At 52.3% G+C, this 11,954-nt stretch overlaps 1 protein-coding gene across 1 annotated transcript in view; it reads left to right on the top strand.

Moving 5' to 3' along the window:
- The first annotated feature begins 251 nt into the window (after positions 1–251).
- Positions 252–11,954, top strand: part of PGAP2 (post-GPI attachment to proteins 2) — a 22,286-nt gene continuing 10,583 nt past the window's right edge. The window contains 4 exon segments of the mRNA XM_015428310.1: positions 252–291; positions 294–415; positions 2,722–2,974; positions 4,780–4,886. Coding sequence (XP_015283796.1) covers positions 252–291; positions 294–415; positions 2,722–2,974; positions 4,780–4,886 — 522 coding nt within the window.

Here is an 11,954-nt window from a genome sequence, read left to right as displayed (position 1 = left end):
ACCTGACGTTTATTCTGTGCAGCTCTTGCGTTAAGCCAAGTTTGGCCACCCTTGTTTTAAATCTTGGCCTGCCAAAAGCCCCCCTTTGATTTCTGAGGAAGCAGGGAAACCCTCCTTGTGCACTTTTTAGACCTTTCTCCACAGCCGCGTGGGAAAGAAGGAGAGCTCTCTCTCTCTCACACACACACACCCTAGTTTTTGAGTTAAACTTCAGAGAGGTGCTGTCTTTCCCCACGTGTAGGTTCCGCAACATGTTCCAAGTGCCAATGCCGTTGGATCGGGACGGGACGCTTTCCGGCTCCCCTTCACCACCCTGGCCGTCGGGACGGTGTGCTGCCCGCTCGTCGGGTTCCTCTTCTGCGTGGTCTGGTCTCTGTTCTTCCATTTCGACGAAGCCACCGCCACACACTGCGGCGTAAGTCACCTTTCGGCGCTTTTCCAGATGCGGCTTTAAGCCTCGCCTCCGAGGTCAGAGCGGCTTGCCAGCCCGTCAGTAACTTTGACCGCCCCTTAGAAATGCAGCCCTCAGGACAAAGCTTGTTAAAAAAAGAATCCCAAAGCCCAGATTATCTCCAACAACAACTGAGTTGTACCAGATCAGTTTAACGGCGGAGGTGAGACGACGCGAGAGCCAGTTTGGTGTCGTGGTTAAGAGTGGCCGGCTCTAATCTGGAGAACCGAGGGGCTTGATTCCCCCACTCCTCCTCCACATGCAGCCAGCTGGGTGACCTTGGGTCAGTCACCATTCTCTCGGAGCTCTCTCAGCCCCACCTACCTTGCAGGGAGTCTGTTGTGGGGAGAGGAAGGGAAGGAGATCGTTAAGCTGCTCTGAGACTCCTTTGGGTAGTGAAGTAAAGGCAAAGGTAAAGGTTTCCCTTGCCCGAAAGCCAGTCGAATCCGACTCGAGGGGCACGGTGCTAATCTCCATTTCCAAGCCAAAGAGCCAGCGCTGTCCAAAGACGTTTCCGCGGCCATGTGGCCGGTATGACTAGACGCCGAGGCACACAAAATGCCGTTACCTTCCCACCGAAGCGGTACCTGTTTATCTACTTGCAGTTTCTTGCTTTCGAACTGCTAGGTTGGTAGGAGCCGGGACCAGAGACGGGAGCTCACTCCGTCATAAGAACATAAGAGAACATAAGAGACGCCAATGTTGGATCAGGCCAAAGGCCCATCCAGTCCAACACTCTGTGTCACACAGTGGCCAGAAATACCAGTGCCATCAGGAGGTCCAGCAGTGGGGCCAGGACATTAGAAGCCCTCCCACTGTTGACCCCCCCCAAGCACCAAGAAGACAGAGCATCACTTGCCCCAGAGCCCCTAGCTATACCTTGTGGCTAATAGCCACTGATGGACCTCTGCTCCATATGCTTATCTAATTCCCTTTTGAAGCCGTCCATGCTTGTAGCACCCACCACTTCCTGTGGCAGTGAATTCCATGTGTTAATCACTCTTTGGGTGAAGAAGTACTTCCTTTTATCCGTTCTAACCCGACCGCTCTGCAGTTTCATGGAGTGCCCACGAGTTCTTGTATTGTGAGAAAGGGAGAAAAGTACCTCTTTCTTTACCTGCTCTTTCCCATGCATAATCTTATAAACCTCGATCATGTCACCCCTCAGTCGTCTTTTCTCCAAGCTAAAGAGCCCTAAGCGCTTTAACCTTTCCTCATAGGGAAAGTGTTCCAACCCTTTTATCATTCGAGTTGCCCTTTTCTGCACTTTTTCCAAAGCTATAATATCCTTTTTAAGGTGTGGTGCCCAGAACTGCACACAGTATTCCAAATGAGGTCTCACCATTGATTTATATAGGGGCATTATTATATTGGCTGATATGTTTTCAATACCCTTCCTAATAATCCCCAGCATAGCATTGGCCTTCTTTATTGCAGTCACACACTGTCTCGACATTTTCAGTGAGTTATCCACTACAACTCCAAGATCTCTCTCTTGCTCAGTCTCTGCCAGTTCAGACCCCATCAATGTGTATTTATATTTAGGATTTTTGGCTCCAATGTGCATCACCTTGCACTTGGCCACATTGAACCCCATTTGCCATGTTGACGCCCACTCGCCCATCCTTGACAGATCCCCTTGGAGTGCCTCACAATCCTCACTGGTTTTCACCACCTTGAACAACTTTGTATCATCCGCAAATTTAGCCACTTCACTGCTTACTCCCATCTCCAAATCATTTATGAACAAGTTAAAAAGCAGTGGACCAAGTACTGATCCCTGCGGTACCCCACTGCTTACCACCCTTCACTGAGAAAATTGCCCACCTACACTCACTCTCTGTTTTCTATGAACTAGCCAGTTTTTGATCCATAAAAGGACTTGTCCTTCTATCCCATGATTTTTGAGCTTACTTAGGAGCCTTTGATGAGGAACTTTATCAAAAGCTTTCTGGAAGTCAAGGTAAATAATATCTATTGGATCCCCCTTGTCCACATGTTTGTTCACCGTCCTGCGGCACTCGGGTCTCGAACTGCCGAACTACCGACCTTCCGGTCAGCAGTTCAGAATCTTAACCTCTGAACCACCGCAGCCCCCCGGGTAGTGAGGAGCGGGCTATAGAACAAGCTCTCCATAGGCAATGCCACCCGTCAGTGTTTTCCCGGCGAGCTCAGCCTCGGAAGCGACCTGGAGGCCGCCAGGCACGGGCAGAAGAGGCCCGCCCGGCGCAGCGGGCACACTGCAAGAGGCCTCTGTGTTTCTTCGGCAGGTCTCCAACTACCTCCCTTCAATCAGCGCCGCCATTGGTGGGGCGACCCCCGAGCGCTACATGTGGCGCTTCTGCATCGGGGCGCACTCGGCCCCCCGCTTCCTGGTGGCCGTCGTCTACTGGAACCACTACCGCGGCTGCCACTGCCCGCGCCCCAGCTACCCGCGGCTGTGCAAGGCGGCCTTCACTCTGAACCTGCTGGAGAACGTCGCCCTCTTGCTCCTCACCTACGTCTCCTCCTCGGAAAACTACCGTGAGTTTCTCTCCGGGGGGCCGTCAGCCGCTCGCGCCGTGTGTGTCTGCCTCTAGTGTTCCCTCTAAGCTGAGTTAGTGTGAGCTGGTTCAGTTCTTTTAGCCTCCGGCTTACACATATTTGTCTCAGCTCAGGAAGGAGGTCTCCGGAGCAGTGTTCCCTCTAAGCTGGGTTAGTGTGAGCCAGCTCACAGTTTTTTAGCCTCCGGCTCACCCATTTTTGTCTCAGCTCAGGAAGGAGGTCTCCGGAGCAGTGTTCCCTCTAAGCTGGGTTAGTGTGAGCCAGCTCACAGTTTTTTAGCCTCCGGCTCACACATCTTTGCCTTCACTCAGGAAGGATGGCTCCAGAGCAATGTTCCCTCTAAGCTGGGTTAGTGTGAGCCAGCTCACAGTTTTTTAGCCTCCGGCTCACACACTTTTGCCTTAGCTCAGGAAGGAGGGCTCCGGAGCAGTGTTCCCTCTAAGCTGGGTTAGTGTGAGCCAGCTCACAGTTTTTTAGCCTCCGGCTCACACACTTTTGCCTTAGCTCAGGAAGGAGGGCTCCAGAGCAAACTAATTTATGCAGCAGCCAAATCGCTCACTCACAACTTTCATGCCAGGAGCTCACAAAGTACGATTTTTGCTCACAAGACTCCACAGCTTAGAGGGAACATTGTCTGTCTCCCACCCTGTTGGCCGCTTCCCTGTGATTGTTGGGGAATGGCGCAGCAAGCAGCGTGGCTTTGTAAGAATCCCGGGGAGTGTTCGGATCCGTGTTCCCTCTGAGCTGAGTGAGTGTGAGCTAGCTCACAAGTCTTCACAGCTTAGAGGGAGCCTTGGTCCGGATCCTGCCGTCAGAGGCCTGGCTGGCACGTATTCGGGTTGTCTGTCTCCAGCCTAGACTGTGGCAACTTCCTTCTGGCTTTCCCTGGCTCCTCCCATACCTTTCTCCCTTCTGTTCTCCCTTCTCCAGGCCCCCGATCATCCTCATTTCCAAGTCCCTCAGCCTTTCCTCGTAGGGCTTGGTCTCCAGGCCCCTGATCATCCTCATTCCTCTCTTCTGCACCTGGTCCTTTCTGCCCTTGTCCTTTCTGAAGAGGGGCCTCCAGAATTGCGCAGCCTGACCAGTGCTCCCTCTAAGCTGAGTTAGTGCGAGCCAGCTCACAGTTTCTTAGCCTCCGGCTCACACATTTTTGTCTCCGCTCGGGAAGGATGGGGCTCCAGAGCAGGCTAATCTGTGCAGTGGTCAAATCGCTCGCTCACAGTTTTCATGCCAGTCGCTCACAAAGTAGACTTTTTGCTCACAAGACTCCACGGCTTAGAAGGGAGCGTTGGGCCTGACCAATACGGTGTACAGTTGGACTAGGACAGTGATGGCGAACCTTATAGAGACCGAGTGCCCAAACTGCGACCCAAAACCCACTTATTGATCGCAAAGTGCCAACACGGCAATTTAACCTGAAGACTGAGGTTTTACTTTAGAAAAAACAACTCACACATTAACTTAAGATGATCCAAACAAAGTAAGGAAAGCAATCCCAAATGCTTTCATTTTCTTAAAATGATCTGGCAGAGAATTCAACCCTTTAATGGTGGTCTGGGCCTGGCTGGGGCGATGGCACGCGTGCCCACGGAGAGGGCTCTGAGTGCCGCCTCCGGCCCCCGTGCCATAGGTTCGCCACCACTGGACTAGGATATCCTGCGGGTTTCCCTGAAGTTCCAAAGTCCTGCTGAGGCCGGAGGGCGGCCTTTGCCCCTCGGCCCCTCCTCCCAGCCGCCGCTTCCTTGCTCCATGCCGAGATTTGCCCCCTTCTCTCCTCGCTGCAGTGATTCACGAGAACGCCTTCATCCTCTTTATCGCCGCGGCCCTCGGTCACATGTTCCTGACCTGCGTTTTGTGGCGGATGACTAAGAAACACACAGTAAGTCCAGAGGTACGGTAACCCTTTCATTCCTCTTCTAGGCGCTTGCCTGGGTGGTGGTTTGCCCCCAGGGCTCGAGTCCCGGCCTCGTCTATTGGCTGTCGGGGCCAAGAAGGGTTTCGTTGCGGTTCGGGGTGACATGCCCGCTCGCCACTTTGGGGTCAGGAGGGAATGTTCATCCGGGCCAGATCGACCCAGGGGTCCTGGAGGTTTTTTGCCTTCCTCTGAGCATGGCTCAGGAAGCCATTTTTCTCCAGGCCGGTTTGGCTGGGGATCCCGGAGGGTTCCCTCCCCCTCTTCTGGGCATAGAGCAAGGGTCATTGGGGCTGTGGAGGGGGGAGGTAGTTGTGGATTCCCTGCCTTGTGCAGGGGGGTTGGACTAGATGACTCTGGAGGTCCCTTCCAACTGTATGGTTCTGTGAGCAGGACTTACTGCGGGGGAGGTAGTTGTGGATTCCCTGCTTTGCGGAGGGGGTTGGACTAGATGACTCTGGAGGTCCCTTCCAACTGTATGGTTCTGGGAGCAGGAGTCACTGCGGGGGAGGTAGTTGTGGATTTCCTGCCTTGTGGAGGGGGTTGGACTAGATGACTCTGGAGGTCCCTTCCAACTGTATGGTTCTGTGAGCAGGACACACTGCGGGGGAGGGAGTTGTGGATTTCCTGCCTTGTGGAGGGGGTTGGACTAGATGACTCTGGAGGTCCCTTCCAACTGTATGGTTCTGTGAGCAGGACTCACTGTGGGGGAGGTATTTGTGGATTCCCTACATAGTACAGGGGGGTTGGACTGGATGAACCTCAAGCTACCCTCCAGCTTTGTACAACGTCTCCTTGGAAGTTTGCAGAGTTCTTCACTATGGAGTTCAGGAAGAGGCACATCCCTGCCCCCAGCAGTGCCCTTCTCCATGACACCTTTTCCTGTTTGCTTGAACTTGCAGAGGCGGGGCTGGTTCTAGTTCTTCCCTTCCCTGCAAGGTGTCTCTTGCAGGGCCTAGGGAGAGAACACAGAATCCCCTTTTTTTTTTTCCCTGACCTGCTTTTGAGCCTCTTATGAAGCTTTAGCAGCAGGCTGCACGTGCTCAGTCAGTTCCCCTGAAGTCTCCTGAGACCTCACCTGCGCCCTCTTGCCCTCTCCTGTTGCACCGGCCTAAACTTCCAGCAGCTGTTGGCAGAGATGGGGGGGCCTTAAAGGGCCAGTACTGCATTACTCCTGTGGCAGCATTCCGGCTCTTTGCTGTGGTTTGTCTGGCTGGCTTGGCAGCTGGTGGTCGTGGTCAAACCGCGTCCTGAAAGAGTCCATCCTGTGTCGCTACTGTCGCAGCATGTCTTCTTTTTGCCACTCTCCTGGTGGGTTCCCCAATGGGCATCCCGTGACAGTTTGGTGCAGTGGCTAAGTGCGCCGACTCTAATCTGGGAGAGCCGGGTTTGATTCCCCACTCCTCCACTTGCACCTGCTGGATGACCTTGGGCAAGCCCTAGTTCTATCAGAGCTGTTCTTGAAAAAGAGCAGTTTCTGTCAGAGCTCTCTCAGCCCCACCTACCTCACAGGACGTCTGTTGTGGGGAGGGGAAGGGAAAGGAGTTTGTAAGTCGCTCTGAGAAACCTTCGGGTAGTGAAGGGCGGGGCATAAATCCAATCTCTTCTTCTTCTTCTCCTCCTCCTCCTTTTGTGTAGTGGTTAAGTGCGCAGACTCTAATCTGGGAGAACCAGGTTTGATTCCCCCACTCCTCTGCTTGCACCTGCTGGATGACCTTGGGCAAGCCGTAGTTCTGTCAGAGCTGTTCTTGAAAAAAAGCCGTTTCTGTCGAGAGGTCTCTCAGCCCCGCCTACTTCACAGGGTGTCTGTTGTGGGGAGGGGGAGGGAAAGGAGATTGTAAGCCGCTCTGAGACACCTTTGGGTAGTGAAGGGCAGGGTATAAATCCAATCTCCTCCTCTTCTTCTTCTACCTCACAGGGTGTCTGTTGTGGGGAGGGGAAGGGAAAGGAGTTTGTAAGCCTCTCTGAGACACCTTTGGGTAGTGAAGGGCGGGGTATAAATCCAATCTCCTCCTCCTCCTCCTCCTCCTCCTCCTCCTTTTGTGTAGTCGTTAGGTGCGCAGACTCAAATCTGGGAGAACCAGGTTTGATTCTTCCACTCCTCCACTTGCACCTGGCTGGATGACCTTGGGCAAGCCGTAGTTCTGACAAGAGCTGTCCTTGAAAAAGAGCAGTTTCTGTCAGAGCTCTCTCAGCCCCACCTACCTCACAGGGTGTGTTTTGCGGGGAGGGGAAGGGAAAGGAGTTTGTAAGCCGCTCTGAGACTCCTTTGGGTGGTGACCGGCGGGGTATAAATCCAATCTCTTCTTCTTCTTCTTGTTGTCTTGGGCGACTCTGGCAATGGGGCTGTGCCCGCTCCGGGACACTTTCAGCCTTTATCTTTACTCTCGTGTCAGCCTGGTGAGACCAGGATTGTCCCGATTTTGCACACGGAGGAACTGAGGCGGGAGGGCAGGCACAGGTGAGGTCCTGAACCCTTTGGGGGCTCAGGTGCAGTGTCCCTACTTAACACCAGAGGGCCGTATACAGTTGAAGGCGGTTCTGTCTGTTTTGGGAGAGGATCCTGTTTCAGAATCCGGGAGATTCTGTTGACCCACCTGGTCTGTTGTCCTTCCTGCTGCCGTGCTGAGACGTTACGGGGGCTCGGTCTCCTCTGGAGAAAGCCTCACCAACTGCCCCCCGGAACTTGTCCCTGTAATCCCACCTGTGTGAAGGTGATGCCTGTTGCACATGCTCAAAAGGACTCTCTGACTAAGCGGCAGGTATTTATAGATTCAGGTGGGTAGTCGTGTTGGCCTGAAGCAGCAGAGCAAAGTTTCAGTCCAGGGGCACCTTTAAGGTCTCCCTTGCTCCAAAGCCAGTCGAATCCGACTCTAAGGTTGCGGTGCTCATCTCCGTTTCCAAGCCGAAGAGCCAGCACTGTCCGAAGACGTTTTCTGTGGTCACGTGGCCGGCATGACTAGACGCTGAGGCGCACGGAACGCTGTTATCTTCCCACCAAAGCGGTACCTCTTTACCTACTTGCAGTTTCTTGCTTTCGAACTGCTAGGTCGGCAGGAGCTGGAACTAGAGACAGGAGCTCACTCCGTCATGTGGCACCCGGGTCTCGAACTGCTGAACTACCGACCTTCCACAGCCTGCAGTTCAGCGTATTAACCACTTGAGCCACCGCAGCCCCAGTGGCACCTTTAAGACGGTCTAAAGTTTGATTCTAGGTGTAAGCTTTCGTGTGTATGCGCACTTGGGTGTAAGAGTGTGCGTGCACACAAAGTCTTACGCCTTGAATAAAACTTTGTTGGTCTGTTCTGCCATCTGCTGGGGAGTTTGGGATGAGCCCCAGAGATATATTGGCAATGGGAGTAGAGATGTAAAATTTCTGGGAATTTTGAAGTTCGGGAAAAAAAAACCCGGTTTTTTTCAGGGGAAAAACTGAAATTTTCGGGAAAATTGGAAAAAATGCCACATTAGCATTTCTTTTGTTTTTTCCAGATTGAAAGTCATTCTGTTACTTTAGGAACATAAAATGTGACTATGGACATTTTTACTTGGCACGAAATTATCACAACTCGCCTATTAAAAACAGAGTGTATCTAAACAATTATTACAAACAGAATACCCTCCCACATGCAAAGACAAAACCGAAACCTTTTTCTTTTCTTGTGACAATAGCACCTCCTAAAGGAAGAAATGCATCTTGTTCTTGCATTGGATAGGTCAGTTGGTAACCTAGGACTTGCTTGTCCTCAGTGCAGAGAAATTAGATCAATCTGATACCATATATATATATTTTAGAAATGATTGGAAAATATTTGAACACCTTGTCTTAAAATATTTTATTCATCGTGTTAAAATAAAATGTTCTATAATCGATTTTCCCTCTTTTTTTTTCAATTTTTCCAATTTTTCGGAAAAAAACAAAAAAGGCTTCAGGAAAAAAACAGAAAAAAATCCATTTCCCCCATCCTGAAATTTCCCGTTTCCCCCCCGGGCCTTTTCATCTCTAAACGGGAGGGGAGGATGCAGCCTAGCTGGGATGGGCACAGACCTGCCCGACTGGGTGGAAGGAGAGGTCAGCAAGGGAGGCAGGGGAGAGGCAGGCGGGGGCTCGTGGCCCAGAGGGAGAAGGCTTTGCTGCTGGGGAAGGCAGCTTGCTAGAGACTGGAGGGGTGTGTGTGTGATTCCCCTTCTCCACTCACACAGAGCACCTGCCATCCTCTACGCCTCTCTTAGGCTCAGGGTGACCAGTCCGTCCATCCGACACACATCCCTGTCCTTCTCGTCTTTTGTGAAAGCTCTAGAGAGCCACGACCACCCCACCTCTCCGGTCCTCTATCTCTGCTTACCGAGACACATAAGGACATAAGAGAAGCCAATGTTGGATCAGGCCAAAGGCCCATCTAGTCCAACACTCTGTGTCACTCAGGGGCCAAAAATACCAGGTGCCACCAGGAGGTCCACCAGTGGGGCCAGGACACTAGAAGCCCTCCCACTGTTGCCCCCCCCCAAGCACCACGAGTACAGAGCATCCCTTGCCCCAGACATAAGAACCTAAGAGAGAAGCCAGTGTTGGGTCAGGCCAATGGCCCATCCAGTCCAACACTCTGTGTCACACAGTGGCCAGAAATACCAGGTGCCATCAGGAGGTCCAGCAGTGGGACCAGGACATTAGAAGCCCTCCCACTGTTGCCCCCCCCCCTGGGAGGGCTGCAGTCAAATCCCCCCTCTGCCATGAACAAAGCCCCTTAGGGGACCTGGTGCCAGGCCCCCTTGTCTTCTCTGGCTAGCCTACACCACAGGGTTGTTGTTAGGGCAAAATGAAATGGAGAATCTTGTACACTGCCCTGAGCTCATTGGAAGAAGGGGTGGGTTAACAATGTACTAGAGAATGGGAGGGTGAGGATCCGTGTCAGGGCTAGGATTCGTGCCAGCTTTCTGGCACCGCTGTCCGCCTTGGACAGATGCTGCGAGCCGTGTTCCCTCTAAGCTGAGTTAGTGGGAGCTAGCTCGCAGTTTTTTAGCCTCCGGCTCACACGTTGTTGTTGTTTTTTGTCTTAGCTCAGGAGGGAGGGCTCCAGAGCAAACTCATTTGTGCAGTAGCCGAATCGCTCGCTCACAGCTTTAATGCCCGTAACCCACTAAGTAGAATTTTTGCTCACAGGACTCCACAGCTTGCCTGTGAGATAATTGTTAATCTATTTTATCCCCCGGCTCCTTTCCTGCTGGGAGCTCTGGTCAGTATATTCAGGGCTCTTTTTGTAGAAAAAGCCCAGCAGGAACTAATTAGCATAATAGGCCACACCCAACAGGAGGAACTCATTAGCATATTGGGCCACACCCCTGACAGCACAGCTCATTAGCACATTAGGCCGCACCCCCCATGTTACCAGAAGTGTGCTCATCCAGCCACACCCACCTTTTGCTTCTTATTCTGTTTACCTTGTTTGTTGTCCAAACCCAGGGCCGTTTTTTGTAGCAGGAACTCCTTTGCATGTTAGGCCACACACCCCTGATGTAGCCAATCCTATTGGGTTTCTGCTGTTGGGTGTGGCCTATTATGCTAACGAGTTCCTGTTGGGTGTGGCCAACTTGGGAGCCAGCCGGAACTCCGTTCCTGTGCGTTCCTGCCCCAAAATAGCCCTGGTATATGTGCTTTTTTCCTTCCCCACAGTATCTTCACAACGGCCCTGCAAGGTAGGCTGAGCTGAGAGCAGGCGACTGGCCCGAGGTCATCCGTGACTGAGCAGGGATGCCCCCCCTCTATTTATCTCTCCTCTCCTCGACCCTGTCCTGTGTTCGAAATGTCCTCGCTGTGGGTTGGAGTTTCTGCTCCTTTCAGCAGCTTTCAAGGTGTGTGTGTGTGTGTGTGTGTGAGAGAGAGAGAGAGAGAGAAGAAAGGGAGAAGAAAAAGTTCTCCTTGCAGTGGGGTAGGGCTTAGATTGAAGGTCAAAGAAGATGGGGACGGCAAAGGATGAGATGGTTGGACTGTGTCATAGATGCAACGGGCCAAAGTATTTGAGCTTCAGTTTCATTATCTGGCCTTCCAGGGAACAGTCAGGGTTGATTTCTTTTAGGATTGACTGATTTGATCTTTTTGCAGTCCAAGGGACTCTCAAGAGTCTTCTCCAGCACCATAGTTCAAAAGAATCTATTCTTTGGCGCTCGGCCTTCCTTATAGTCCAGCTCTCGCAGCCATACATGACTACTGGGAATACCATTGCTTTGACCATGCGGACTTTTGTTGGCAGGGTGATGTCTCTACTTTTTATCATGCTGTTTAGGTTTGCCATCGCTTTCCTCCCAAGGAGCAGGCGTCTTTTAATTTCATGGCTGCTGTCACAGTCTGTGGTGATCTGGGATCCCAGGAACGTGAAGTCTGTCACTACTTCCACGGCTTCCTCTTCTATTTGCCAAGGAGTGATGGGGCCGGATGCCATGATCTTAGTTTTTTTGATGTTGAGCTTCAAGCCCACTTTTGCGCTCTCCTCTTTTACCCTGAGCAAGAGGCTCTTTAGGTCCTCTTCACTTTCTGCCATTAGAGTGGTATCATCTGCATATCTGAGGTTGTTGATCTGGTTTGGCAGGACCCAAATTTCCTTCAGCCAGTAAGGACCGCAGTCGGGGCTCAGCTGAAATCCTTCTTCTTCTTCTTCTTCTTCTTTAGCAGGCGACTGGCCCGAGGTCATCCGTGGCTGAGCAGGGATGCCCCCCCCCCCTATTTATCTCTCTTCTCCTCGACCCTGTCCTGTGATCGAAACGTCCTCGCTGTGGGTTGGAGTTTCGGCCCCTTTCAGCAGCTTTCAGGGTGTGTGTGTGTGAGAGAGAGAGAAAGAGAAAGAGAGAAGAGAAAGTTCTCCTTGCAGTGGGGTGGGGCTTAGATTGAATGTCAAAGAAGACAGGGACGGCAAAGGATGAGATGGTTAGACAGTGTCATAGATGCAACGAACATGAAGTTGAGCCAACTTCAGAGGACGGCGGAAGACCGGAAGGCCTGGCGGGGTCTGGCCCGTGGGGTCGCGAAGAGTCGGGCTCAACTGGGCGACTGAACAA

This window comes from Gekko japonicus, unplaced genomic scaffold, assembly GCF_001447785.1.
Source record: "Gekko japonicus isolate JY-2015 unplaced genomic scaffold, Gekko_japonicus_V1.1 scaffold3321, whole genome shotgun sequence".
NCBI lineage: Eukaryota > Metazoa > Chordata > Lepidosauria > Squamata > Gekkonidae > Gekko > Gekko japonicus.
Note: the sequence above shows the minus strand (reverse complement) of the source record. Positions and strands in the feature narration are given on the sequence as shown.